This window comes from Lampris incognitus, chromosome 4, assembly GCF_029633865.1.
Source record: "Lampris incognitus isolate fLamInc1 chromosome 4, fLamInc1.hap2, whole genome shotgun sequence".
Classification (NCBI taxonomy): Eukaryota; Metazoa; Chordata; class Actinopteri; order Lampriformes; family Lampridae; genus Lampris; species Lampris incognitus.
The window spans coordinates 16,740,311-16,766,010 of record NC_079214.1 but is presented as its reverse complement, the minus strand read 5'-3'; the positions used below and the strand labels follow the sequence as shown (position 1 = coordinate 16,766,010).

The window sequence follows — 25,700 nt, the reverse complement described above, 5'->3', positions numbered from 1 at the left end:
TCATGTTATGCAATTGCTGATTAGAGTGGAAATACATTTAGTGAATCATGTTAACTTGATTGACTGCTTTATGTCCACTTTAAAGTTACAAGTTTAGCAACCAGTCAGTTTGAAATATTTTGGGCCATTATTTTTGAGTCTCTCAAAAACAGGCTGAAAAATTAAAGAATCACAGGACCCAATATGGCACCATGAGAAACAGATTGAGAAACATTAACTGGATTTTCAGAGGCACATAGAACCTTTTACTCTTAATGGTGCAGATCCAATCATCTCATCAATGCCAGGGAAAATAGAAACATTGATTTTCTGTTAATGTATTCCTCTCTGCCATCTTCCTGTCAGTTCTTAGTCAAACATAAAAATGCTCAGAAGCAGAAGGATGCCTAACATGGCACCGTGCAATGAATATTAGTCACATCCCTGGAAGAGACAAGACATGTTGGAGAAACTAATGTCCCTGGAATCATTATTCTGAAAAGTTAGGGTGCTAAGAAGTGCCTTGTTTTCACTGCATCCTTTAAACAGAAATATCCATTTTGGTTTCACACCTGTGGCCTCAATGAGATCTGGTCTGTTCCACTGAGAAGGAAAAATCAGAATATTTGTGCCTGTGTAAACTCTGCTTTAAAGTAACAATCGTGTTTGCTTCAGTGCAACTCATAAGAGAAATCTTCTTAGTGGCGATTTCACTAAGCTTAATGTTAAAGAAAAAACAAAAGAGACAAGCCTGTAAATGTCTGTTCAGAAGTGTGTAGATCCCACTGCAGTATAGAGGGCGCTGTTTGAAAACTACAACTGTTCTGTTAGACATATACCAGGATTCTTCTAATATTCAGCATGGATCTGAAATCAATGAGGTACCTGTTCATATGACTTAACCAGCTGTTCAAGATGAGTACACATTTTTAAAGGCGTGACACAAAGGCCCTGGCCTGATGCACTATAAAAATTGGCAGCTAGGGATTTGGTCAAGACGAAGCATTTGCATTTAACAGCTGCTGTGCAGTAACAGTCACTTGAATTTTCAGGTTTCATCTGTTCATTTAATCGTGGATTTGTCTGTCACAGCTGAGTTGACTACAGATCAGTTTCCCAGCTTCCTCTCCCTACTCTAACCTTTAAGGGTAAAACTGCTAAAGCTGACCCCAGATCAGAACCAGTGTCTTTATGCAGCATTACTATGCTACATGCACTTAAGGGTATTTAGATGTAATGCATGTACTTTGTTAAATGTGTTTTGTTTTAACTACAGTTTCAATCAGCTCTGTTGAAGCGGCTCTAAAAAGCTGGATATTGAACTTCGATGAAAGAAGAGATTTGAGCAGATTAAGTGAGGGTAGATGAGCAATAGGGCTATGATGACTTAGCAGCTCCTAAAGCAAGACGATCCTCCAGAAAAGATGTATTGGTTTACTGTATCCAGTACATTACAATAGTTTTTTGTGTGTTTTTTTTTTAAACAGAATGGTTACACTTTTTCTGTTTTTTGGTTTTTTTTAAGAGTTGTAACTACGTTACTGTTCTAATACTTCAGTAAATTTAACAAGGGCTCTCCACCTCTGAAAAACTGAGCTGGATTGTATTATAATTATGGCTCTATGGTGGTAGCATTCAACCATGCGCCATATGTATGCAGGTTTCCTTTTGAAACAATTAATCAACTGATTTCAGTAATCATTCCTCTCCTGTCTGTCTAAGGGGGTGTGTGTTGGTCAGTGAAATCAGCTGGTGTAGTGTTGGACTGGAAACGAAACCGTACTCTCCATGGCACATGGTTGAATAACACCGCTCTATGATCTAACTCTTTAAACATGGTGAATCTTAGCAGCGAATAATAGTTGAGCTGGTTGGGACTTAAGACTCGAGGAGGGTGGGTACTTAACAGTCTCACTTCACTTGAATTGTTGGGAGTCGCAGTCAGGACATCGAACTTCCTCACGTCGGATTGGAGGAGCAGCGCTGAAGGAGGAGGGCATGGCAAGTGTCACAGACCCTGACTGGTTTTGGAGAGACTGGCAGAGGAAGCTCATTGTCTGAGCAGCTGTTACAGAAAATCTCACCACAGTTCCTACAGTGGTGCTGGAAAGACATGCGCACACACACACACACATCAGTCAGAATTCATTACAAAGCATGCAGGATAAACACAAATGATAAAAATGTAAGCATATTTTGGCATTTGTAGCTTCATAAGATGATATTGACAGCTCTCTGGTGATTCCAAACTTGAAACTTGTACAAGTCTAAAATGTGCCTCAACTAGAGGTATTCTTATTCTTATTATATTATTATTCGAGACTGACCTTTCGTCTGGAGATCGAGAACTCCTTCTCACATAGCTTACAGTGGCTTGCTTCCTTGTCCTTGAGCCAAACCTGTCCACCCTGAAACAACAATACATCACTTTCAACCAAACATTTCCTTACACACATTATAGAACTCAAAAGATACATACATTCCTAGTGTGGCAAAAACATATCATGAAATCTTATGGGGACTTTTAATAAGGACTCTCCCTGCTTTCTTTCTCCTGTGAAGAAACTGGTTAAGTTAAAGAAAATCTAAAAACATCACATGCTATTGTTATCATTTTCACTTTTGTTTCAATATTTCATATTTGATGTGTACAATATGCGTATGTACGGTAAGATGATTAAGAGATGGACTAGCATGTTGTTTTCAAGGGTGCAGACCTTCGTCTATTTTTATCCCTTATTTTTCCCTGTCTGTTGTCTTACTTGAAGAGCTTTGTTGGCTTCTTTTATGTCCTCAATCTTCAGTTTGGATCTGAGGAGAAAAAACAAAATTAAGCCTTGGACCCCCACTTGTCATGACTCCTGTGTCATTAATACAACTAAAATTAGACTCTGATGCAACTATTCAAAACTATTTCTCTGTGTAGTCCCACCAATCATTTTGCATTTTAGAATAAATTGAGTCATTTTACAGCCCAGTAAGGTCAGTTCATTCAGAGCATGTACGGTTTCTTACAGATGGCCTAAAGTATGATGTGGTATAGAACAAAGATTCACTAATAAAGAATTTTATCCTGAGGAAAGAAATGATCCCACAACTATTAATATTGTCACCCAGTATTGACAAGTGAATATAATTAAGTACCTGCTCTTGGTAAGGAACAAATCTGCATGGCATTAGCATATAATGACAATCTCTTTACCTATTGGGTTTATAACCCAGCTTTTCAAAAGCACGAGCTTATTTTGCACAGATATATTACCTTGTGGGGATAACAGTAATGTCATTCTATAACCATCCATCCTCTCACCCAGACAAGTTTGACTGAGTACGTCAACCTTTCCTATGTGAATGTCCTGCTTCACACAATCACTTTTCACAGACATCTCACACCTGAGAGATGCCCGGTACAAACACGTGCCTCTACTTTGGATAAAGGGATCCATCAAATGTTATATGCGTGACTGTGGTATCTGTTTGGTCAGCATAGTAAATGTTCTATACACGGATGAGCACTAAGTAACTTCATCAGAGCAACGAAGGGTTTAATGCCTTATTCAAGGAATTTCCACAACAAACTTCTAACCTGAAATTCATTTGACTAACCTCTGAGCTACTGCCTCCCCTATATTTTTAGGCTTTTTTTTTTTCCATTCATGATTGAAAGCCCTGTACCTAGTCAGCATATACTATGCTGTCATTACAGAATTGCATAGTATAATGAATTTAATTTTTGGTCAAGAGCCACGCTACAGATGGTATTGAAGCCATGATTGGATTTGGTGATATAATGAATTGTGTATGATACAGAATTACAATAGTGTATGTCAAAAAAGATATACTTACTCGCTCAGTTTAGAGCCTAGTTCCTCCAGAGCTTGTTCTTGGTCCTCACAGATGGTCTTTAACTGGATGTTCTCATCCTGGAGACGGTGGAACTCCTGGACGACAATAGCGCACGCACGCACACACACGCACACTCTAGATCAAACTCTATTCAGCAAATATTGTATTATAATGTACACACCGAACCACGTAAGTCCCTGAAATTCACACGGTTCTCTCGTTCGCCCCCTCTTGCTCCACTTACCCTCTTCAGTCCATTGATCTGCAGGGCCTCTGCACTGAGCTGAGCCACAGTCTCTCTCTCTCTTCCCAGATCATTTTGCAGTGTCTGGCGCCACTCCTTTTCAATCTTCAGGTCTGTCTTCAACTGTTGACTGCAATATAAACAACAGCAGCGATGTAACAACAACAAATAAAACACTACCAGCAATGTTACTAACAAGAACAAATAATAAATGTGAGTAGCTGTAACAACATCTCTGACAAAGGAAAATCTGGCATTTTTGAAAGAACAGTTTTAAGAGAATTCATAAAGGCTGACATTGTCTACAATTTTTCTACATTAAATATGAGTTAACAATGATTCATGAGCCTCTGCATAGTTCCACCTATTTACATATTAAACCTTGTAACTACATCATTTTTTTAACCTTGCAACTTGACAAGGTTTAGTAAATTACAAGTCAATAACACAAGAACTATATCTTCATATTTAGTAAAGTTTGTATGTTTCTACAGCGTCTTTTTTCAGCTTCATAGATAATATATATATTATATATAACATGTCTCTACGCCAGTTTTCTTTGCTTACAGTTGCTTTTCTCTGTTTTTGATCTGCCGTTGTAGACTGTCGGCCTTGTTGGCAAAGTCCATTTTGAAGCGCCTGGCTCCCTCCTCTGCCAAGGTGCGGTGCCTCTCTGCCTCCTGTAATCTGCACCATTATAACCAGGGACAAACTCAGGACCATGGAGAGAAAAAACTGGGACGGGTGGTGGTGTAAGGAGAGGCAGTACGGACGGGGGACAGAGGATGGATAGGTGACAATGAAATGAGGGCAAAGGGTGAGGGACTGTTTGAAGGATGGGGAGGAAAGACATGAGGAGAGAATGCAGGGAGGGAGGGTCAGGTATGGATGGAGAGGGGCGTGTTTGTAATTTGCACCATTACAACCACGCCGATGAGAAAAAGACTTAGGCAGAAGCAATAGGGAAAAAAGAAAAAGGGAGAGGTGGAGGTAAAAAAAGAGGGAAAAGAGAAAGGGTACATGGAAGGGGAGGAGAGAAGTGACTAATAGGAAGGGGTGAAAGTAGGAAGTGCGTGAAACAATGAGGTCCAAAAAAAAAAAAAAAGGAAAATGTCTGACAAAACCACCAAACTAGTAGCTGGAATAATGATGCAACACAACCGCCACAGTAAAAGGAGAGGTGTTGAGAGCCTAAAGGCAAACCGAGTGGAGGAGAAGAGGAGGGTATAACAATGGCATAATAAAGTGTGACGCACCTTGCTACAGTCAAGGAAAAAAAAGAAGAAAAAAAAAAGCACATGGTTTGGCATGTCTGAATTCTGCTTGATGCATAAACATTCCTAACAGCAAGTACTTTTTTTTAAGTGAAAATTTCCCAGTTTTCAGCCTTATCTCCATCTCCGACAGGGATACACATGAAAAACACCTGCAGATGCCAGCGATCCTTTCTGCACCTCTGGGGTGGCAGTGAAACCAACAGCCTAGCAGGGTTTCTAACACTAAACTATGTTTCTGATGGTGGACATGATGTCCCACATCACTAGCGCAGAGGATTTTATGGACGACGATACAGAGGCTAGCACGCAATGCATTCTGGTACGTGTAGGCGCTGTGGGAAAGACTGTGCAGGAGAACACCGATTTCTCCGTCAATATAGTACAACGTGAGGACTTAACCGCTTCAATTCCTTACATTACTCATCAGTACTGACTGCACGTACACAAAACCATCGGTGAAATGTCCCATTAATAACTCCACTCTAAACTGTAGTACCAAGTATGAGGACATTTATTTATAATTACACTGAAGCCATAAAGTGGATTTGACTTTTTTTTTTTTGCTTCATATTAAATCAATATCTTGGTTTTTTATGATACATATGAAAAATTTGCCTTTCCACACTATTTTTAGGTTTCAGGTTACTAAAAAAAAAAAGAAGCCCACTGATTAGCAGACACTGCAGCGTATATGGAAAACACATGCAGGGCCTGAAATAATGAAAAGATCCAGATCCAATCAATCCATCACACAAACGTCATTTATTCACTTTTAAATATCAACTACACCCAAACAAGCTTATGTCAAACGAACACTGAGTCAAACCACAACCAACACTTTCAAAACATCCAACTTTATTGTTCACAGCGGTAAAAGACAGTTATTTTGTTTTAAATTATCATAAGTCTTTTTTTCTTCATCAAACTGACGGTCTTGGGTTACAGTACATGAGGTTACGAGTTAGAATAGGCAGAATGATTATTTCCGGGTCCATCACTAAATCTTTACAAATGTCGAAATAACAGACATCGAAACATTCAACTAAGTTATGCAACTGAGCAAATAGACTTCCATATGCTAGAAGCAACCAAACCATCTTGACTCAACTTAGCCCTTGTCCTACATCAGCCCCTGGAACCGTTTACATCTGCAAAACCTGACTGAACTTTGTAGTCCTGAACATAGATTCATCACAAAAAGGTAGGTGGCAGTAGCCATTACTGCCAGTCAGATTAAATGTGTGCAACATACTCTACGTGCAGTGCAAACTGTCAAAATATCACACACAAGAGAGACAGCACATGTACGCCAGTGACTGGCCGCCATCGTCCTTCTTTGTATTATCAGAGGCAGTGACATTATGCAGTGAATTAATCTGGACAGGTTGAACTATCATCACCGTTGTACTTCCCTTTATCTAGTCATAGAAATGGTCAGCTCCAGGTATGCAACATTTTCCTCTACTACATTATAATATCCCCTCAGTGAGATGGCCACCTTTTTTTTTTTAATTTCTGATTTTTCCCTTTTTCTCCCAATTTAGTGGCCAATCACTCCCTATTTTAACTCAAACACTCACCCTCATACTGCATGCGTTCGCCAACTGCATCTCTCCAGCCAGCAGTCTCGAAGGAGACGCCTCGCCACTTCCGTGACAAGGCGAATCCAGGCTGAACCGCTGCTTTTTTCCGACACACAGAGACACATTCATGTGACGAACACAAGCCGACGCCGCCCCCCTCCTGAAGACAGCGTTGCCAATGATTGCTGCTTCATTAAGTCCGGCCATAGTCAGATCTGACAAGACCGAGGCGCGAACCCCGGTCCCCAGTGGGCAACTGCATCAACACCAAGCCGATGCTTAGGCCACTACACCACCGCGGACTAAGGTGGCCACCTTTTTTAAGATCAGTTGTCAAAGAATCGGATGTTCTTGAGCAAAGGCTGAGAACAGGACTGTTGGCATGGCTGTCACTGAAAACCATACAGAACAATACCTTTCTTTCTTTTTTTTTTACCAATAGCTCTTATTATCAGTAGAAAAAACACTAACTTCTAACTTGAATTGGGAAGTCCAATCTTATTCGAGCTCAATTAGACAACAAAAATGAACAGGACACACTACCCTCTGCAAAGCTTGCATCACATCTCGGAGCCAAAGACAAGTTGACTACCTCACCTGCATGTTGGTGCAACTGCAAACAAACTGACTATTGGGGACAGAGGGAACATAGTGTGTATATATGTGGGTGTTTTATAATGTCAGTAATTAAATAGGGGGATTTATCTTGTATTCTGAAGTTTGTTTTTGTCAGTATGCATTAAAAAGGTAGCTGTCACAATAGTCAGATGAGCTATGGCTGGTAAAAAGAAAGTCATTAATAATTCAAAGTACAGGGTGCCATAGGGGGGCAACAATGAAACATTTCAAATGAGTATGATTTTCCTTAGCATAGAACAAATTCTTAAAGCTGACTGAAGGTAATTTGAGCAACACTTATGAAACATGTAGTTGTTATTCCTATCACTGATGCAAGAATTTTGCTGATGTTGGTATGGTGATAACCGAAGAACAAAACCACGCATTCCAGTTTTAACCGGTTCTTCGACTACCTTCAGATCGAAGAACTCTTTAAATATCCCGTAACGCAAAAACAAAATAGCTCCATATTATCCACTTATTCATAGTCAAAAATATGTGTGTGTGCCTGCATGTGCAGTGCTCTTAAAAGGAGATATCTTTGACTAGCTTGTACTGGTGCTCTGTGTCTGTGCTGGCACACTTAACAAATGACATTGCTAATGTTCTCGTCTGACTAAGCAGGTCTTGATCACTGTGAACGCAAACCAAGATGCAGGCACACAAGCACACAGGCAACATACACATGTGCGCACAGGTGCAGACATGCACCCGCAGGTACACATACACACAATTAGACAAAAAAAAAAAAAGTAGGAATAAAAAAAATAATATAACAATTGCAAAGGTATGGAAGGTGTAAAATGGATGGAGGGATGGATGGCATGAAAGAGGAAAACAGAAGGAAGGAAGGAAAGAAGAAAGGATGTCAATATCAGTGTCGTAAGTGATCCCGGGTACACTCAACACTTGCATGTGACAACTTTTGTCATCACAATCATGGCAGGAAGTACAAGTGAAAGTCTGACACAAATATCTGATTTCAGCCATAATGATAGTGTGTTTATTCAAACCTGATTGTCCAAGCTAGCACAGTCATCGGAATTCGACATACTCTAGAGTAGATAAACTTCCAGGCACAAATGAGTAATGTAACGGAATGGGGAGGAAAAGTTGGGGAAGAGTAAATGGACCATACTTATATACTAAAGGCACTCCTATGAAACACACGAATGGACATTTTCATGTCAAATGTAGATGCAAACCAATGAATTCTCAACATAAGACTTTTGGCCTGGCAAGCTTGGCCTAGTAAAAGATCCAATAAGCAGAACGTAATTCAGTAGTAATAGTCGGGTCAGAGGGAATTGTACTTCTAATTGGTTTGTACCAAATTTGTATTCAAATGATGGCAATAAGCTTTGAGAACGCTCTTAAGAGGGCACAACAAAAACTGATGTTATTCCAAAAAGAATTAACTTTTTAAAAGGAGAAGGTGTTCACGTTTGAGAACATGATTAACTATAATTTCTGATTGTGTTTTCAGCAAAAAAAAACAGCCCAACTCATTCACTTAAAAGACTGGTTATGACAATCAAACAGATCTTGAAAATCCCACTGCAATGACAAGTGTAGCCGGGGTCTGTTTGTCCTAGCGGCTTCTGCAAAATTTAATACAGCAAAAACATTCACAACAAATCACAAACAGGGTGGAGCGGATTTAAACCAATGGGAGACTGGGTGGGAGGAGGGTCGGGGGATGAACCATGTTGTTTGGGTCATGATAACAAAGCCAGGGGTCACATGGCATCAACCCACCAGCACATAGCTAGATCAAACGCTTCAAAATGACTGGCAATGAAACAGCAAGGGACAAAGTACTGTAACAGAGGAAATGTGGTATGCAGGCGATATCTGCCATGTAATGATGTACGGCTTAATAATTGTGACAGTGAGAAAGAAATTTTTTTTTTAAATACATTTTTTTTCCAGTTTCCCTCAGTTTCTCCTCTGCTTATTTGCACATTTTCAGACTAAGGCTGGAAAAGCAAATTTGATATTATTTGGTATTTTGTATATTTCAATAAAGATATCATACAAAGAAAAAGTAATCAGTACACTACTTCTTTAATTACAAATTGCATCAATCATACCATAATTATAATTATATTATTCAATAACCTTCTAGTGAATTCCATGGGTCTCCTGTCATTGTCTTTAGACAAGGGTGACCATGTAACCTATCAGTCTAAAAGCTTAAGGAGGGGGAACCATAAGAGCTGTAGGAGGACAGAGGAGAGACATGGGGGAAAATGTAGATTCTCACCTTTGTTCCAACTGTTTCATGGTGGCAGTTATCTGGTTGGTCTTCTCCTCCAGACGACTTATCATGTCATTCTTCTGCTTCATCCCTTCATCAGATGACTTGAAAAACAAGATATAATCAAAATTATCATCTTACAAAAATAACAGCGTAAAACAAGCACTGATTTTTATATACTATTTTTATGGGGCCCCTTTCAAACATTCGTGTGTGTGTGTGTACCTGCATCTTTTGGTACATTTCCACGTTGATGGCCTTGACCTCATCCAGTTGATGCCTCAGTCCGATAAGAGTGTCCTGATTAGCACAAAGAGGAGAGGGGAAGAAAAAAGATCAATAATAATAAAGATTAAGTAAACCAGGATTAGTTTCCTTGCTTTTTTTTAATGTAAGTTTTACGTAATAATGGAATTTCTGAGAGGATGTAATAAAATACCTTATCAGGTTTTTCCAACCAAACGCCCTCCATTTCTGTGAACTAGTACACTTCCACTGATACCTCCATATTGTTGTCCATTCTTCCTTAGACATAACTGTCACTCCTTCCATCTCCCATTTTGTTTTAATGTATAACGTCGAATGTGTTTTAAGATTCAACAGACCCTTATACATGCATGAAATACTTCTACTATCAGTATCTGAATTATATGCTTTTCTAAACAGCTCTATCAGACATGTACTTGCCTCGGTTACATTTTTCATCTTCGTATTAACATAATGTCGCATCTGCAGATACCGATAAAAGTCTTGTTTTTCTAAAGTGGTGCTCTTTAAGCATTTCAAAACTGAAGTGTTCCTTCTTTCATTATATTGCATAAAATTGTTGTTCGTTTAGCTTTCCAGTCCTTAAATCTAGTATCTAGTTTATTTGGTGTAAAACCTGAATCATATGCACACTGTTTAAAAATCAAAATATCTCCCTCTCATTTATATTTTTTATAATAGTTTTCCATATTTTAAGAGTGCATTTCACCCATGGGTTATCCATAGTATTTATGCAACTTTGTAGGTTGTTATCAGCCAAGATTGCCTGTATGGGGATGGAAGGTATCCTCTCTTCAATGTTTTTCCATTGAGCATCACAAGATGGGTTGGCACCAGTATATCATAGCTCTCATCTGTGCTACAAAATAATAATCTCCAATAGAAGGTAGGCCCCATCCCCCATTTTCTTTGGCCAACTGCAAAGTTTTGAGATGAACCCTAGGTCTTTTCCATTGCCATATGTACCTTGATAACATTTTGTCCCATTCATTGAATTGGTTTTGGTTAATCTCTATTGGTAGGCTCTGAAAGATATATAATAGTCTGGGCAATATATTAATTTTAATGGATTCAATCCTTGAGCTGAGACGAAGGAAAGGAATTAGGTTCCATCTTGTTGTCTTCCTTAATTTTTCTATTTATAAGCAAATAATTCCATTCTGATAAGTTTTACCAAATCTTTTGGCATGTTGATGCCCAAATATTACAAAGACTCTGTTTGCCATGTCAGGGGGCATCTACTTTCAATTTGTCCTGGTGGGCTATGGCTTTATGAAAGCGATTAGGTTTTATCTATGTTGCTATTGTATCCTGATAATTGACCATATGGTTCAAAGGGTTGCATTAATTTAGGTAGAGAGTATGTTGGTTTCCCTAGATAGATCAAAATGTCATCCGCGTAACAGGCTAATTTATGCTCTGTCCCTTTAATAGCAATTCCCCTGATATCTTCATTTTGTCTGATGTATTAAGCTAGTGGTTCCAAATATAATGCGAAGACTATCAGTGACCATGCACAACCCTGTCTTGAGCCCTTTTCTAGGTTAAAATTATTTGATAAATATCCATTAATTTTAATCCTAGCAGTGGGATACAGCGCCTGTAGTTTTAATAATTGTGTCATGTGTAAGCCATATAGCCAAATCTGTGTAGAACTCTGTAAAGGAAATTCCAGTGAACTGAATCAAATGCCTTTTCAGTGTCCACGCTTATCACTATTGCTTTAATTTTATTTATTTTTTTGTATGTGATCCATAATGTGTAGTGTCCTTCGTATACTGTCTTGTGTCTGGTGTTGTATAAAACCTGTCTGATCATTATGTATCAGTGTGGGTAGAAACTGTCCTAATCATTTGGCCATGATGGAGGTAAATAATCTATAAACTACATTAAGAACAGATATTGGTCTAAAATGACCCAAATTCCATTTTATCCTTGCCTTCTCTAACAATTTTTATTGATTTTCACAATAAATTTTTATGCACATACACATGAATATATATGGAACTACATAACCATAAATGCCTTATACCTATTCCATATACATAGATTAGTACAGATTGCATATATATCTTGCCATACATATTATTCATAATGCACAGATACATATAGGGGGGAAAAAAAACAGACAACAAAAAAAGAGGGGGGAAAAGGGGAGGGGGGAGTTCTCTGCCGCCACGTTCTTGCTCTCTTTCGGTATAGCTGAGATTATCGCCTCCTTCCAGCTGGGTGGCATTTTTGCCTTTTTTAAAGCCCAGTTCAGCGTGGGGAGTATAACAGCAGTTAACTAATTTTTTAATTCTTTATACCACTCTGCCGTATAGCCATCTGATTCTGGTGACTTGTTTAATTTAAGCCTACTAATTGCAGCTTTTAGTTCACCTTCAGTTATGTCAGCAGTCATTGTTCTATTTTGTTCTGCATTTAAAGCGGGTAACTCTAGGAAATTCAAGTATGTGTCAATTTGGGTTACGCTTCCCCCTAGAACTTCAGAATATAGAGTTTTGTAAAACACTTCAAAAGCTTCCTGAATCTCACTTAGTTTATGTACTATCACTTTTGCTCTCGGATCCCTAATTCTATGAATTGTATTTTCTCTGCTATTATAATGTCTCTGTTTCAAAAACATTATTCCTGTTATCTTGTGTAGCCAAACTATTATTTTCATTCCTAATTTTTCTAATTTCCTCTAATGTATCCTGTGCAAACTCAATTTTTTTTTCTAGTTCCGTCAGCTTGTTTTGTAATTCCTCTAATGTTTTATTCCTTGTTTTTTTCTTATATGAAGATATTGCTATGATTTTTCCCTCTTAAGACAGCCTTCAGAGTATCCCATAGAATGGGAGGTGAAACCTCCCCATTACCATTGAATTCTAAATAAAGATTAACTTAATTCTTAATTTGTTCCTTAAAATAAGGATCATTAACGGGTCTGCGGTGGTGTAGCAGTCTAAGCATCGGCTTTGTGTTGATGCAGTTGCTCACTGGGGACCAGGGGTTCACGCCCCGGTCTCGTCAGATCTGACTATGGCCAGACTCGATGAAGCAACAATAATTGGCAACGCTGTCTTCGGGAGTCGGCTTGTGTTCGTCACATGAATGTGTCTCTGTGTGTGTCGGAAAAAGCAGTGGTTCGGCCTGGATTCGCCTCATCACGAAAGTAGCGAGGCATCTCCTTCGAGAGTGCCAGCTGGAGAGACGCAGTTGGCAAATGCATGCAGTACAAGGGTGGGTGTTTGAACTAAAATAGGGATCGATTGGCCACTAAATTGGGAGAAAAAGGGAAAAATCCGACATAAATTTAGAAAAAAAAGGGATCACTGAGTAGACTTGAATTTAGTTTCAATGTAATATTCTTTGGTTGGAGGTCAAAATCCACAGATAAATATATAGTTGCATGGTCACTTAAAGCTATTGTCCCAATTCCACAGGTGTTTATTTTGTCTGTCTTTTCCAAATGTTATGAAATAGTCTATTCTTGTACATACAGAATGGGGGAGGGGGGCAGAATAGTAAGTGTAATCCCTTCTGTTAGGGAAAAACTCTCTCCATCATCATTTCAGCCAAGCTATCCCTCAGTGTGATCATGATGATGGGCAGTCTTTCTGTCCTTCATGTCTGTAGTCGCCTCTTCCACTGTCTGGTACAGCTGCGTCCTGTCCTCGTAGAACACTTGTAGTTTAGCAGGGTACGGAGTCTGGAAGCTGATCTTTCTCTTCTTTAACACTTGCTTCGCTTCAGAGTATTCCGTATGCTTCTGCAAGACCGCTGGGGGGTAATCCTGATTGAAGTATTAGTCTCTCGTTCAAAAATACATTCTTGGGTCCGCAGTGGTGTAGCGGTCTAAGCATTGGCTTTGTGTCGATGCAGTTGCCCACTGCGGACTGGGGTTCGCGCCCTGGTCTCGTCAGATCCGACTATGGCCGGACTCGATGAAGCAGCAATCATTGGCAACGCTGTCTTCGGGAGCGGGGCAGAGTCGGCTTGTGTTCGTCACGTGAATGCGTCTCTGTGTGTGTCGGAAAAACAGTGGTTCGGCCTGGAGTCGCCTTGTCATGAAAGTGGGGAGGCGGTCTCCTTCAAGACTGCCGGCCGGAGAGATGCAGTTGGCGAACGCATGCAGTACGAGGGTGGGTGTTTGAATTGAAATAGGGATCGATTGGCCACTAAATTGGGAGAAAAAAAGGGAAAAATCAGAAATACATTTCTAAAAAAAAAAAAATACATTCTTTCCCAATGCCTTGCGCAGAATCTCTGCTTGGTTTTGTAGTGGAGGAATCTGATAATTATTGACCGTGGCTTGTCTTCCCTATCCTCTGGGGGGGCTCTCGGGGTGAATGATCAATGTGCTCCCTCGATGTCAAGCGCTGTAGTCGGGGGGACTCTCCAGCCATGTCCCGTAGTAACTTTTCTACAAACTCCACCACAGATGACCCCTCCGGTCCTTCGGGAACATTACATATCGTCATATTCTTCCGTTGAGACCTCCCTCCCTGGTCGAGTACTTTATTTTCTTGTTGATTCATCTTGCTTTGTGCCTGTTCCAAGTTTTGAACGCGATCTTCCACTTTAATTCGCACCTCTGCCTCCGCTGTTTTTTTATTAACGTCGGAGAGCTCGGATTTAATATCGTTTAGATGTTTTATTTCTTTGCGAAAGTCCCTGTATCTCCTCCAGAACTTTTGTGAAACTGGCCACTTCATTTGAATGAGGGTTAGAGTTAGCTTCGCCATCTTGTGCCTGTGTAGAACTGTTCTCTTTTCTTTGCACACAGGCTCTGCAACGGTCCTTTTTTGGGTTTCCATACCTTTTCCCCACTATTGCCCCCTTTACCAGTTCAAGATTTTTGACAGTTTAATGTGGCGAAATAAGTATTTTTCAGAGGAGCTGTTATTTTAGGCTGCCATTCTGGATGATAACATCACCGGAACCTCCGGATTGGTTTCCTTTCAAGAAGCTTTATTACAACCATGTCATAATATTTTTATAAATTTGAACATGCCTCGACTACTTTCACAAACTCCAGTACTGACTGTTTCTTCTGTTTTTATTGCCCATTTCCTGAAATCTAGCTTGGTTTACACAAGAAAAAGAAAACTGAGCTTGCGCACAACGATGGGTAAACAGATAGAACGTTTAAAAATGTTTAATACTCATTGTTACGGGTTTCACATAATAGTCGACTATCACTAGTCGACACTGCATAGTTGTAGACTAATCGTTCATCTGTGCTTTTAGCACTGCTGTAATAAAGCAGTGGCAATGCATCTACAGCTGGGGGCGCTGTGGTTCCAACATAGATTTGCTTGGTTTGACCAATCCTTTTCTACATTATGCCATGTTCAACAAACAGAATTCAAGATATTTAGAGAAGGAAAGACTCTCGCTATCCTATCTTTCGGTTTACCGAATGACCATGTTAACGGGTTGCTTTAGAGATGGCAGCTATTAAAAACATGGACAGATCATGTAGTGTCCTCCTAAAATCCTATAATTCAGTCACTCCAGGATTTCAGGCAGGGTGGAGTGGGTGGAGAAGTGTGTCAGGAGTGATTTGCGACAGAAGGGTACCTGCAATAGTTAAAGGGAAAGTTTACAAGATGGTTGTGAGACCAGCTATGTTATATGGTTTGGAGACAGTGGCACTGACAAAAAGACAGAAGGCGGAGCTGGAGGTGGCAGAGTTGAAGATGCTAAGATTTTCACTGGGAGTAACGAAGAAGGACAGGATTAGGAACGATTATATTAGAGGGACCGCTCAGGTTGGACGGTTTGGAGACAAAGCAAGAGAGGCAAGATTGAGATGGCTTGGACATGTGTGGAGGAGAGATGCTGAGTATATTGGGAGAAGGATGCTGAATATGGAGCTGCCAGGGAAGAGGAGAAGAGGAAGGCCAAAGAGGAGGTTTATGGATGTGGTGAGGGAAGACATGCAGGTGGCTGGTGTGACAGAGGAAGACGCAGAAGACAGGAAGAAATGGAAACGGATGATCCGCTGTGGCGACCCCTAACGGGAGCAGCCGAAAGTAGTAGTAGTAGTAGTCACTCCAGGATTTCGCGGGCTTTTTTTTAGGAGGCGGGGGGTTGCTGCGGCCTAAAATGCCTGATTTCGCAGCAGCTTTTCTAAAAGAAAATTGCAATGCATGACGCATTGTTTTCAGCCGGTTTTTGCAATTAAATTGCGGGAACAAGTGAAAATTGCAAAATAGTTGCAGTCCCCCCCCGTCCATTAAAAATCGAAGGCAATTTGTTCCAGTTAGAATAAAACCCCACTGTTCTAAGTAACCTTACCAAAAAAAATTCTAACAAAATGTGCTTTATTTGTAAATAAAGAAGCGCACCTAGGGGTATTCCACAAAGCAGCAAACGGGCTTAAAAGTTAACATGCACAGAACCTCACCACTAACCACGTGTAAACTACTAATAACACACGTTAGCCCCTAGCTAACGGGTCTGAGCCTTTAGCCGAGCGGTTAGTGATGTCGCCTTGTAGTGCAGTACACCCCGTATCTAATCCCGCACCGGGCAAGAAAATAACCGGTTACACACGCACACTGAATCTAACTCACCTCGATTCTTCCGCGCTTGCAACACATCTGGATGCAACAGGCTCTGTCAAGGTTGGCCACGCGTTTCAGCCATTCTCCGGCTATGTTTTGCGGTAGAAAGGTGTTTGTCAATCGATGATTTTCGTTGTGTTCCACCACAAAGCTGCATGTGGTGCAAAACAGTTTTCCCCCGCTTTCGTGCAGAACATCAGGGCCTTGCACGGTCTTTGGCAGTAATTTTAGTTGGTACATCTGAGACGTTCGTGGCGTACGCACATGTCCGCATCTTCACGACCAGAAACAAGGGAGTGAGTTTGGTGACGTATGCCTTAATGGTTTGCGCGGGGGCTTGCTGTGATTGGTGAAACTCGCAGGAAACTACAATGATTGGTCAAATTTGCGGAAACGTTGTGGTGATTGGACAAAACTGGCAGGTCGCGCAGACTTCACGGGGATTGGCTGAATTTGGCGTTAATTTGTTGCGATCGCGACATCGCGAAATCCTGGAGGCACTGAATTGTCCGTGTTAAATATATACATTAACCATTTACGTAAGTTAAATTGTGCTCAGCAACACTCATTCACCCCTCGTAATGTTTCTTATAATGTAGGAAACGGCTGTATTTTATACCTTTATCCTCAATCGGATAGCAACCTATATTCAATTATTTAACCAGTAACATTATGTCAAATACCTCATTAGACGCTAGGTACTCTGCAAGAAATGTGAATTGTTCTTGTTGGCGACACCGTCTAATTTACATAATGTAGGGCAAAAAGGACCAGACAAATAGAACATTCAATTTAATTTAAGGCTTTTCAGCAGCTGCCGTCACCACGACAACCACAGACAGTCGGATGAAAGTCACCAGTTAAAGCAACATTACGCAACTTTTTTACCTTGAAATAACAGCTTCAAAATAATTTTGCTGGTACACTGACTTCGCCATCCTAGCAAAAAAAAAAAAGTATCGTTCGTGGGAGATCTCAACCCAAATTACATAAGCGCTCGGGGCGCGGAGTGGAAATGAAAGAGGCATCATTCTCCCAACTACAAATCAGTGTAACATCAAAATGATTTTGAAACTTTTATTTTAAGGTAAAACAAAAGTTGCATAATGTTGCTTTAACACAGTCACTAGTTAAACTACAACACCTGCAAGAAAACAGTCGCGTTGTTACTGCAGTCAAACTTTCCAGCTCAGACAGACTGGCTGGGCGTGTAGTCCAATCAGATGGCGGCTCATTTGTAAACAGCCTCTCAGAGCCAATCGAGGACTCTGCGATTTGCTCTACCCCCAGGTTGGCCCCGCCTACATTAGTTAACCTTTTATTGGTTGTTATTTGAGACCTTTTTGACGAGAATTGATCGTTGTTATTGGGTGAAAATATCTACCACTAGACTATTTTTGGGAATAGTTGACGACTACTAAAATGGAGCAGTCGTGAATACCCTACTCATTGTAGAAGTCCATTAGGAACAAAAAACTAAAATCTTTTATGTCACAGTCTTTTAAAAGTGATAACGATAAATAATTACAGTGCTGAACCCAAAATTAACTATTAAAAGTAACCGAGGTTGGTCAGTCCACAAGATATTGTAATCTTTGTGCAACTTAAACACCGAGTAAATAATGTATTTATACAACACATTTTAAGTCAAAAGCACTATGGCCTTTCTGAACAACAGTAGAATTTGGGGACATGTCTGTTGCATGTTTATTATATGATAAACATGATAAATGAATAACAATAAGGCAAGACAGGGAGAGGAGCGAGACAGAGACAGAGACAGCGCGCTATAAAGACAATGAAGAGAGAGTAGGATGAAACGTTTGCGAACCTGTTTTTCATGGATGTCCTTCTCTAGAAGTTTCATGGCGAGCTCCATTTCCTGTTTCATAGACACCTGGACCACCAGCTCATTCTCTACATCCTTAAAACATATGACATCAATATGATATTATAATCTGCACTAAGATAGGGGAGAGTTCTGAAAAGCACGAACATAAGAGAGTTAAATCAAATACACACACACACATATACATACATACATAAATATACATCTATTTATATATATGAACAGACGGGTGGCAAATTAAAGGACAAACCAACATAAAGTGTCTTAGTAAGATGTTGGTCCACCACAAGCCTCTAGAACAGCTTCAATGCTCCTTGTCATAGAGTCTACAAGTCTCTGAACTACTGGAAGGATGGTACACCATTCCTCCAAAAGATATTCCCTCATTTTGTGTTTTGATGATGGTGGTGGAGAGCGCTGTCTAACACATCAATCCAAAATCACCCATAGGTGTTCAGTTGGGTTAACACGTCGGGTGACTGTGAAGGCCACGGCATACGATTTACATAATTTTCATCCTCATCAAACCATTCAATGACCCCTTGTGCCCTGTGGATGGCGGCTTTGTCATCCTGGAAGAGCCCACTCCCATCAGGATAGAAATTTTTCATCATAGGATAAAGGTGATAACTCAGAATAACTTTGTATTGATTTGCAGTGACCATTCACTCTAAGGGGACAAGTGGACCAAAACCACGGCAGGAAAATGTCCCCCACAGCATAACAGAGCCCCCAGACCCCCTCACTGTAAGGGTCAAGCATTCAAGTTTTTCCAGACAGTGAGAGATACAGCAACATCTGGCTCATGGCATATACATATACAGCATGTGTATTTCATTCTGTATTTCCTTCGAAATACACTGCCTATAACTATTTCAATATTATACATATAATGTCTGTACAGTGAAAACCATTTATAGTGATCAAATCTGCCCAGACCAGTATGATTACCATAAGTGGCCGATCACTTTATACAAAGTCAAGTTTGTTTTAATTTTTTTTTTCCCTGATGACTATCTAATTGACAAGTATACACGTTTCTACAGTGACAAAATATCAGCTACTTCAAACAGTATTTTAAATTAGACTATAGGTTACAATAACACAACTTTGCATTTCAGTACATTTTTAATAACAGTAGGGTGAGGCCTAAAAAGGAAAGTAAACCTATACCAATTTTGGCTATCTTGTGATTTCCAAGGCACATTTTCAGAGCAGCAGTGACATCATACAGTGTCACAAGAATAAGTACAACAAAAATTAAGCATTTTAACATTAGACTTTCTGAATTACATTGCGTTTAAAATCGTTTTTTGATTTTATTTCCAGTGTAAGAAAGGCCCAAAATGACCACTTTAAGCAGACATTAGTTCACAATAACCAGTGACTTTTGATCAGTATAGACAGTTGATCACATAACCCTCATCAATATACACTGTGTAAAAGACTTATTTGATTTCAACAAGGGGCACAAAATGTAACACAACTTCCCACTGGAGCAATGGCTCACTATCTGTGGTGTTTGTGTCCTGGATCGTTAAATAGGCCAGGAATAACGCTCTCTCTCTCTCTTTCTCTCTCACTCTCTCTCTCTCTCACACACACACACACACACACACACACACACACACACACACACACACACAAGCTCACTGACCTGTCTTAGCTGACATTCTTCCTTCAGTTGTCTGCGGGCCTCGTTGTACATTTCATCCAGACCCTGACGAGACTGTTTGTAGGTATCTCTCTCCACTGATACATCACCCTGGGTGACCTATAGTAGGTAACAATTAGGATAATGATCATTACAACTAACATGACAAAAAAAGAATGTGTGCATGTGTGCCAATTTCCCCTCTATAATGTTTTGTTGCAGTGGGGCAGTTGTGGGAACTTTTGTTAAGTTAAATTCCAAATTTTTCTCTTGCAAACTAGGCCCTAGTGCAGGTTTCAGCAGTATTTTTATTATTTTACTGATTTATACTCACCATTTTGATACTTCATTATGATTAACGAGTGACATGGCCAGCAAAGGAGAAAATACTCTTAACGCTGTGTGTGTGTGTGTGTGTGTTTGCTGATGTGTTTTGTGTACCTCTAAATGTTGCTGTGCCTTAAGTAGAATAAGACTGTTTTCACTCCTCAGCTGTTGGTTTTCTTCTTGGAGTTTGATGATGTTGTTTTTGGCTATGGCTAACTGCACACACACAAATAAGACATGATTAGTTTCTTTGTTTTTTTTCCCAAATTATTCATCATCCTAACTGGCTTCGCAACAGTGCTCAAATTGACATGGTCCTACTAGCTCCATATACTAAGCAGAAGCTGACACTGAAGTTTATATCCATCCATCCATTATCCAAACCACTTATCCTGCTCTCAGGGTCGCAGGGATGCTGGAGCCTATCCCAGCAGTCATTGGGCGGCAGGCGGGGAGACACCCTGGACAGGCCGCCAGGCCATCACACAGGGCCCACACACACACACACACACACACATTCATACCTAGGGGCAATTTAGTATGGCCAATTCACCTGAAACCGGAGCACCCGGAGGAAACCCATACAGACACAGGGAGAACATGCAAACTCCACACAGAGGATGACCCAGGATGACCCCCAAGGCTGGACTATCCCGGGGCTCGTACCCAGGACCTTCTTGCTGTGAGGCAACCGCGCTAACCTCTGTGCCACTGTGCCGCCACAAAACACTATGTCAGAAGTGGGATTCGAACCCACGCCTCCAGGGGAGACTACGACCTGAACGTAGTGCCTTAGACTGCTTGGCCATCCTGACTCTGAAGTTTATATCATTAAGTCAAATTACAACATTAAGTTCAAGAGTTTACATAATATTAATAACACCATCTATTTTCATTAAATAGAAATAAAACATAATTGCACATATAAAATCAACTTCAGAACGAAGCAGAGGACAAAGATCAAAGGCGTTCTGGGGTTAGGCGCCACAAATCTGACAGCTGCATTATGTAAATTATGTTGGTGCTATGTATACACTTTCTGTTAGGATACTTGTATGCAGCATGTGATGATGAGTACTCACCTCCTCTATGAGTTTGGAGTTGGACTTCTCCAGAGAGTCCACTCTACCCTGAAGACCATGGACTGTGGAGCTGGGCATATATAAAGACACAGAGAAAAACAGAAATTCAACTAGATTACCAATAACAACAACAAATAACTAGAAGACTGCACTCAGTAGAGCGCAGATGCCATCCAGGCGTATATCCCTTTCTCCAGTGACTGGACTTAATGACAAACCGCCCCTTTTTTTGCCTACCGGGGGAAGGGAAAATACAGAGCCACTGCCTTCGCTAATGTTCACAATTGGGCGAAAAACCAGCTGAGGAGTTAGCACTCAATTATGGTATAAAACAGGTTTTTCAAAGGTTTTGAATCACCGTACTAATCCATGCTAAATTGTCCCTAGGTGGGAATGCGTGTGTCGGCTCTGTGATGGACTGGTGACCTGTCCGGGATGTCTCCCCGCCTGCTGCCCAATGACTGCTGGGATAGGCTCCAGCATCCCCACGACCCCGAGAGCAGGATAAGCGGTTTGGATAATGGATGGATGGATGGATGAATCACCCCGACCACAAGAGGTCCTTGATCATACAGCCATAACTGTAAACAGAAATTATTAGGCTGACCAGCCCAGTAGTATGCAAGATTAGTAGCGGATAGATACACGCGCATACAGACAGCAAAATCAGTGTTTTTCCTGCCATTACAAGGCTTTTATGCAGCGCCCAAAGTCAACTGAACGGAAATTATGGGGGGGGGGGGGTTAATATGCAGCACTCAAGCTAAAAAAACCTACCAAATAAAAATGTTTTGCTTGTCAGTCTGTGGATGCGCAGCAGACCCTCACACGAATGCAACCAAGTCTAATATGAACTCGCAATTTCCAAAAGAAAAGGTTTGCTATGTGACCATTTTGACCTGACCCCAAGCCCTGTCTTTATTTTTATAATTCAAAGCTGGGTAAACTGTCTACACTCACACATGCATGACTCACATCTACGGCTGACTCAGATCGGGCAGCGACAAGAATATGCAACACTTCCTGTTTTGACTGCAACCTAGAAGAGGTTGTTCTTCCCATTGTTTAGCTTATCAAAATTCTTTAAATCACTTTTGATCATGTCGCTGCCCGATCCGAGTCAAACGTAGTTGTGGGTCGTGCATGCGCACACATGGACACAGTTGACTTGGCGACAGAGAGCAGCGTTGGTCAAGCGAGCTAGAGAGTGAAGGAAGAGAGGGAGGGGCAATAGTGAGAACAAATGTTTTTCGAAGGTTTTGAATCACCGCAACCATGAAAGGTTCTTCATCATACAATCATAAGGGTTATTATATCAATCATAGGGTTGTTATCCCTCCCATCCAGGCTATCTGCCTGGCGGGGATGGTGACGAGCTTTATTTACAGAGCACATTTCATTCAAGATTGCAATACCATGTGTTTACGCCAAATGAAAAGATAAAACAATAAGATGAGATTAAATGTTTAGGACGTGGATAAAAACCAAAAGTGTAAAGGTCTTTACACACCGGGGACATGACGATCACGAATACGGTCACACATGCGCTAAATTAACATTGGCGAATATTCGCCTCCTGTTCACTTCCATTCTATGCAAGTGAAGGGGCAAATAAAACATTTGCTTTGGCTGGCGAAAGAAATTTGCGTCTTCGCTTCGCGTGTAGTTCAACAATAGCAAATAAGTGCATGTGTACAGAATTCCCTCAGGCGCTTCATGCACTGCGCCATGTGTGGCCAGTAGGGAGCGCCGCTGACTGGCATTATCGTAGTGCTACATGGTAATTGAGCGATTGTCTGCTGTTAGTCCCTGCTAGATACGGCAGGCAGTAAAGGAGTGAGGACAATATGTGTGCTTCTGTCACGAATAGACCACACACATCTGTATACTTTGTACCTCTCTCCAAGTGGATGGATAGATGGATTGCATTTATATAAAGTTTGCAAACTATTATCTGCTTCCATGTCCACTCCTTAATCAGAGCCCCACTGTAGATGGATATCCACTATCCAGCTATAACACTAGGTGCTCACAACCAGTGTTGTAGCCGAGTCATGAAACCTCGAGTCTGAGTCGAGTCCCCATTGTTCGAGTCCGAGTCCAAGTCCGAGTCATCAGTGCTCAAGTCCAAGTCGAGTCACGGGTCCTGAAAATCAGGGCTCGAGTCGGATTCGAGTCCGAGTCCTGGACTCGAGTACTACAACACTGCTCACACCCAGTTTAACAAGTATATTTACAAAAGTAATGTTGACCCCAATTGGCTCCTGAGCCAAGATGGAGGAGACTTTGATTGTTGCTGTGTCTAACCAGCTGGTATTGTACGACATTGCCCATGAAACCAACAAACTGTCCCACAAGACAGATGCTGCCTGGCTGGCTGGCTGGCTGGCTGGCTGGCTGTGAGTAGGGAGACACGCAATGAACGTAAATAAATGGAAAATGTATGAATAACCTCAATTCAAATTTCACGGTACACAAATATAACTTGTACGCCAATGCTCTTCCTCCTTATTTGTCCATAAAACTATAATAGCATGTATAAGTGAGACAATTAAATGAGAACACTTATCTTTCTCTGGACTTCAGTGTACATGTTCCCATTGCAAAACCAACAACCACTCGTGTGACCGACAACCACAACCACTCAAACGGACTACAAACCAGCAAACTGATTTCCGTGTGCATCACATCCTGTACTGCTCAATTTCTGCATGACAAAATACAAATTTCGTCTGTTCACCTGCATTTGCGCATGTGTGACTGTAGCCTAAATGATGAAATGCGAAATACTCGCCTGCAAATATTTCACATCAAAACTATTCATACTGGCAGCAATACCAATTTGCAACAGAAACCCAGCTTTGTCGCAAATTTGTGAGACGCGAAGGGGACTCAACCCACGGGTTCAGGTGATGCATGGGGATCGCCTCTTCCCTTCGGGGTTGCGAGGGGGGCGCCCGTTGTTAATAGAGCCCCCGCTGGGCGCACTTCCTTCATTGTGGTACGCCGCGACTGGCTCTGGGTTGGCAAGAAAGGGTTGCCTTATTACCAACTCTGCAACATCCAAAAGTAAACTATGTAAGCCACTCACTATGCTAATTACCTGCTCACCCACTCCAACGACCACATCACCCTTGTCCCCCAGAACCTCCACTGGCTCCCTGTCCCACAGTGGATCCAATTCAAAGTCCTTCTTCTCACTCACAAAGCCCTCCATAACCAGACCCCCTCCTACCTCACTGACCTGCTCCACTATCATACTCCTTCCCGCAGCCTTCACTCCTTCGATGCCAACCTCCCGTGTCCACCACACAGGACCAAGCACTGGACCTGGGGTGACAGAGCCTTCCCTATAGCTGCCCCCTCCCTCTGGAACTCTCTCCCCAAACACATCAGAGACTGTACTGATCTGTCCGTATTCAAATCATTAATCAAAATTCACCTTTTCAGAATTTCTCTTTATGCATGATTATTATTGCACGTTACATATTTTTGGTGTGTTGCCTTTATGTTTATTTTATCTTATGTAAAGCGACTTTGTGTACCTTAAAAAGCACTATACAAATAACAATTATTACTATCATCATCATCATTATTATTATTATGATGAAGAGATGTATCTTAAGGAGAGACAATGCAAAAAACGGTGAAGTCTTAAGTTTCTTCTTAATATCTCCTCATGTAGCATTCTGTAGACACTCCAGCAAACTGACAATAACTGAATGTCCCTTCACCCCCCTTCGTCCTGACTGTTGGATTAGTTAAGAGGCCAGTACTGGAGGATCTAAGGGCTCTACCTGACAAACACCTCGAGAACATCACTACTAAACAGGGTAGGTGCAACACCACCGATTTAAACTAAAAAATATACATATTAAAATCTATTCTAAAACACGCAGCGAGCCAGTACATGGTTTGTAGTGATTTGATATCTTTCCTTTGTTTTTGATGGGACCCTCATAGCGGCATTTCAGATCAGTTGAATTGTGTGCTTTTTTGGGGGGGGGGGCATTGCAATAATTCAATATACTGCAAATAAATACATGGATTAACTTCTCCGCTTCTTGCTGCAACAAAAAAAGTGACTATTTTCAGACTCCATCGAGCCCTGATTTCTTTGTGTCAAAACTAAAATTGCACCCATTTCTACCAGG

At 41.0% G+C, this 25,700-nt stretch overlaps 1 protein-coding gene and 1 non-coding gene across 2 annotated transcripts in view; both read right to left on the bottom strand.

The window, feature by feature from the left end:
- Window positions 1–1,393: 1,393 nt before the first annotated feature.
- rufy2 (RUN and FYVE domain containing 2) overlaps window positions 1,394–25,700 on the bottom strand; it is a 41,728-nt gene continuing 17,421 nt past the window's right edge. The window contains exons 8-19 of the mRNA XM_056278456.1: window positions 21,547–21,616; window positions 20,579–20,680; window positions 20,141–20,257; window positions 18,466–18,558; window positions 10,033–10,107; window positions 9,814–9,911; window positions 4,637–4,756; window positions 4,070–4,199; window positions 3,826–3,920; window positions 2,742–2,790; window positions 2,307–2,387; window positions 1,394–2,082 (exon numbers count right to left, since the gene is read on the bottom strand). Coding sequence (XP_056134431.1) covers window positions 1,939–2,082; window positions 2,307–2,387; window positions 2,742–2,790; window positions 3,826–3,920; window positions 4,070–4,199; window positions 4,637–4,756; window positions 9,814–9,911; window positions 10,033–10,107; window positions 18,466–18,558; window positions 20,141–20,257; window positions 20,579–20,680; window positions 21,547–21,616 — 1,174 coding nt within the window. The 3' untranslated portion in view covers window positions 1,394–1,938. The remainder of the gene's footprint in view (window positions 2,083–2,306; window positions 2,388–2,741; window positions 2,791–3,825; window positions 3,921–4,069; window positions 4,200–4,636; window positions 4,757–9,813; window positions 9,912–10,032; window positions 10,108–18,465; window positions 18,559–20,140; window positions 20,258–20,578; window positions 20,681–21,546; window positions 21,617–25,700) is intronic.
- On the bottom strand, window positions 21,197–21,279 carry trnal-cag (transfer RNA leucine (anticodon CAG)). The gene has a single exon. It is a non-coding gene; the product is annotated as a tRNA-Leu (tRNA).